Below are 4,323 nucleotides of genomic sequence, written 5' to 3' on the forward strand. Positions count from 1 at the left end.
AATGGCGGCCTACTGATATGGCCACTCCCCTTACCCAAACTCAGTACTCCCTGACCCAAACTCAGTACCACCTGAATTGTTAACTCTGCTACGTTTAACTTGTAGCATAGGTTTGTGGAATGGCCCAGCTTTGATGAGATCGCTGTATTTTAAGGATTCATCACATGCTCCAGTTTTCAAATGACATTCTATAAGAGGATGTCCAATCACCGCACATTTATAGCAGAGGTTTGGGAGCCTCTCGTATCTTATAACAACCATAATGATCGTCCCCTTGTCATCTATCTTCATTTTTAAACCTCTCTTAAGAGGTTTAGTAATATTCACCTTGACTCTTACACGAATGAACTTACCCAAACAATCACCTGAGGCGCCTGGATCAACGTCTTCCACCTCTCCCACTTGAGCCCATAAGGACCTTCCTGCTTCTATATTCATACAGACCAGAGGGAGATTATGGACCTGAATCCAGAAAAAGACCATAACAAACTTCATATCAGCATAGTCTTCAATACCCACCAGAATCTATATAGCTATCAAGCTTTCCTGGAATTTCCAAGGACCGGCGCCAACCAAAACTCTTCTTCTGTCAACCGGAGATCCAAAATGAAAGACAAATAGATTAAATCCCACAGATTCAACTGCAAAGCCTTATTTAGTTCGTCATAGAAAATTGACTGTGGAAATTATTCCTTCTCTGTTTACCCTCTTTGTCGATAAAACCTTGTCAATCAATGACATCGAGACTTTCTCCTCGCCAATAAACCTTGATTTGTCACCAAGATCGCATTCCATTATATCATCATCATCAAACAATGATAGAGACTCACACATATCCGAAATATCCATGGAGGAATTAGGACTAGAGAGAGACTATTCTTGTTAGAACTAAAAACTCATTCAAAACTTTCACTTTCGAACTTCAAAGTTCAAATACGAAGAAACCGATGAAAGAATAAAATTTTAATTTTTTTTTCAGTTTTTTCTATTTGCAAAATGTCATTAACTAAACAATTACCGATGACCAAAGAATTTTATGATTTATAATTGAAGCAAATCATTTCTACCATATCATCGAACCAAACACCAAATTTCAATTTAGTTTGGTTAATCAATTCGGCTCGGTTTAGTATTTGTACAAACCTAGCACTCCTCCTACTCACCAATTGCTTCAAAATAGAGTAGAGTTGGGCAGGGATCACATAAATAATTCAAGCCTTATAAGAAGAGAATTCAATGGTCAAAATTCTATTTTTAAATCAATACAATTTGACGCAAGAAAGCAATACGATTGGATGAGTCTTGGTCTATGACTGTGAGCAATCGTTAAAAAAAGTCCTACAAAATAGTATATAGTGCCATGTTAATATTAATTGGACAATAAATGCATCAGCAAACTTAGTACTACTACTACATAAATTATTCTCAAAGGAATTTGCTTTGAAAGAATGGCACCTCCATGATTATTAGAGAAATGCTTCACGGAAATAAAAGAGTAATGTAACAATACTCCCTCCCATCCCAACATAAATACCAATTTTACTGTTTTTACACAGTTTAAAAATATACCGGAGAGGTTGCTGATTTCTTATAACAGTTGGTGACAGAATTATAATTTTTTCAGCACAAACTAAATTTCATATGGCCATGTGTGATTCACATCCAACCTCTCGATAATGCGGATTCAACATCTCACTAGTCCCGACTTCACTATAAATTTTATCTCTTGTTTAAAATATTTGATATCAGCACGGATTAGAGCGTGCTACTCTATGTAGTACCGTCCCTAATAACAGTTTTATCAACCATTTAATCAGTTCCTAACAGCAGTAAATAAAACAGGAAAAAAAAAGTAAAATTGTATGCCCATGTACTTTGAGTTAAAGTTAGCTAGTGATGTGCCAATTCTCCAAAATAGAAATAAACCATGAAAACCTGAATATAACTCCAAACAGAAATCAATCCACAAAGCCACTGCTTTATAAATAACTCAAAACTCCTCTTCCCAACACTATCGTAATCCCATTCACTTTCTCTCTCTACAAATCCCAAAACCCACATTAAATGACGAGAGAGAAACTCAAGAATTCAGAATTCAAAAATATACAAAATTTTCTTTAATGGCTCAGATCTTAAACAAAAAAAAAAACTCTGTTATATAAAAATCTGTGTCTTCTTTTCTTTTCATACTATCTCTCGTCAATTCTCCACATTAATTGCCCCCTCCCCACCTCCCATTAATGCCCTTTAATGCCTCCATCTCCCCATCTCCGACCCTCCAATCTCCGCCTCCTCTTAATCCCATCCCTCCACGTGTCTTCATTTTACCGCCTGTTAAACCTCTCCGGTGATAACAGCGCCTCTGGATCCCCACACCTTAACCGACTCGACGAAAATGGCGCCACTGATGATCTTAAAAACATCGGGCTCGCCATTGATTTACTCCGCCGCGATGATCCTCCTCCTCCTCCTCCGGCCGGAAACCTCTCCGACAACGGGAAAAATAAACCGCTTCTCCGTCTGTGAAACGGCGATTTCATTCCTCTGTAGTATCTAAAAGAGAAGACTCTAGGTTTTGATAACGAACCAAACGGTGACTGACGTTTACTCCAGAAACTTCCTCTTCTGTATCTCCAAGGTGACGCGGTTGCTGGCTCCGTTACTAACATTCTCTCCGACGCTACTGAACTCCGTTCAAAACCAAACGAATACGACCGTTTCAATAGGAAATCACGTCCGTTAAATCTATCTTCAGACTGACTGAAATTAAAATTGTTTCTTCTCGGAGAAGTTTCTTCGGTTATCTCTGTGTTTCTAACGGATGCAGGTGGCGACGCTTGTATAATGGCTTCAAGCGTCATACTCCGGAGAAATGTATCGTCCAAGCTCGGCCTGATCCTCGCCGCCATTACCGGAATAAATGTCGGAGACGTCTCTGACCGGAGAATTCTGGCGCGACATAGAGGACAGTTAGCGTGCGAACGAAGCCAAATATCAATACAATCAACGTGAAAAGCGTGAGAACATACAGGAAGTGTACGGATATAGTCGTTATCTTCGAATTCCAGTAAACAAACGGCGCAATCTTTGTCTTTGCCGTGTTTATGGAAGCTTTTTTTGCCGGCGTAGAGGAAGAGCGGGAGCGTTTTGATAACCGACTCGTCGAGACCGTACGGTGAGTACACGTGGAAGCCTTCTGGCGAGTCGAACAGAGGCGGAGGTGAGTCGAGTTCGTCGCCGTTGGACGAAGGGAGATAGCGACGGAGGAGACGGCGGCGTCTTCTCCATCTTTGGTAACGGCGGAGATGGCGGAGGAGGTGGCGTGAGATTAAGCGGGAGTATGTGATTAGTAAGAATGCTGTGGCAACTACTACTACCATTGCTATTAGTGGCGGACTGAAGTCAACGGGGGTTTTGGAGTTTTGCTTCTGCGGAGGTGACGGTAATTGATTGGAATAAGATGGGGCCAACTGCGGCGGTTGATATGCAGGGGACGGCGATGGCGACGGAGAAGGAGGGAGGATTCCGATCGCCATGTGAGGGTTCTGTTGAGGTGTGGTCTGGTTTTGAGGTTTATTAATGGGTTATGTTAATGGTTGACTGTGAATTCTTTTTTGCGGTAGAAATGGGTGGTCATTGAATGCCTCGTCAGCATTCGTGAATTTAAGGCGCGTGCTGTGGTTTTAATTTAGTACATGCGAATCCATATGTAGGAAACTTGGTGGCCATTTGGTAATTGTCACGTCAGATGAATAGATGACGTGGTTTGAAAATGTAATACGTGTCGGGCGGTGAATGTTGCTTTTTGTACGTGTGGAAATAGGAAATTGTTTTGTGAAGTGGTGACCCACATTTAGTAGGACATTAGATTAGAGTGAAAAATTAGGGAGAAATAAATCATACTAAATCATAGACACTTTCGTGATTAAGAGAAATAAAAATAAAAATAAATAAATTATGTGAAATTGAATGGGAGTGTATATAAAAAGTTACTGATACTATACAGCTGTCTTCAAAATTTAATGGAGTGAGATTTTTTTTTTATTTATATTCTACTAGTTCTGAATTGGATATCTAGTAGACTAGCTAGTACTAGTACTTTAAAATAAAATTAAGAAAAAATAGTTATGCATGTTTTTTTTAGAGGAAGTTATCTTTAGGGGTGTGCAAAAACCGACCGAAACCGAATAACCGAACCGAACCGACAAATTCGGTTCGGTTCGGTTTGAAAAAGTAGAATATTTTTGGTTGGTCGGTTCGGTTTTTAGAGTAAAAAAATTTCAGTCACTTTTACACGTAAACCGAACCGAAAAATCGAACCGA

At 39.8% G+C, this 4,323-nt stretch overlaps 1 protein-coding gene across 1 annotated transcript; it reads right to left on the reverse strand.

The window, feature by feature from the left end:
* Positions 1-1,915: 1,915 nt before the first annotated feature.
* LOC126680474 (RING-H2 finger protein ATL65) lies at positions 1,916-3,716 on the reverse strand. The gene has a single exon (XM_050375601.2). The coding sequence runs from the start codon at positions 3,534-3,536 to the stop codon at positions 2,325-2,327; it is 1,212 nt and encodes a 403-aa protein (XP_050231558.1). The 5' UTR covers positions 3,537-3,716; the 3' UTR covers positions 1,916-2,324.
* Positions 3,717-4,323: the final 607 nt, after the last annotated feature.

This window comes from Mercurialis annua, linkage group LG5, assembly GCF_937616625.2.
Source record: "Mercurialis annua linkage group LG5, ddMerAnnu1.2, whole genome shotgun sequence".
Taxonomy (NCBI): Eukaryota; Viridiplantae; Streptophyta; class Magnoliopsida; order Malpighiales; family Euphorbiaceae; genus Mercurialis; species Mercurialis annua.

Excerpts from the sequence above, each read along its gene's own strand:
- LOC126680474 (XM_050375601.2), bottom strand. The coding sequence starts at position 3,536 with ATGGCGATCGGAATCCTCCCTCCTTCTCCGTCGCCATCGCCGTCCCCT.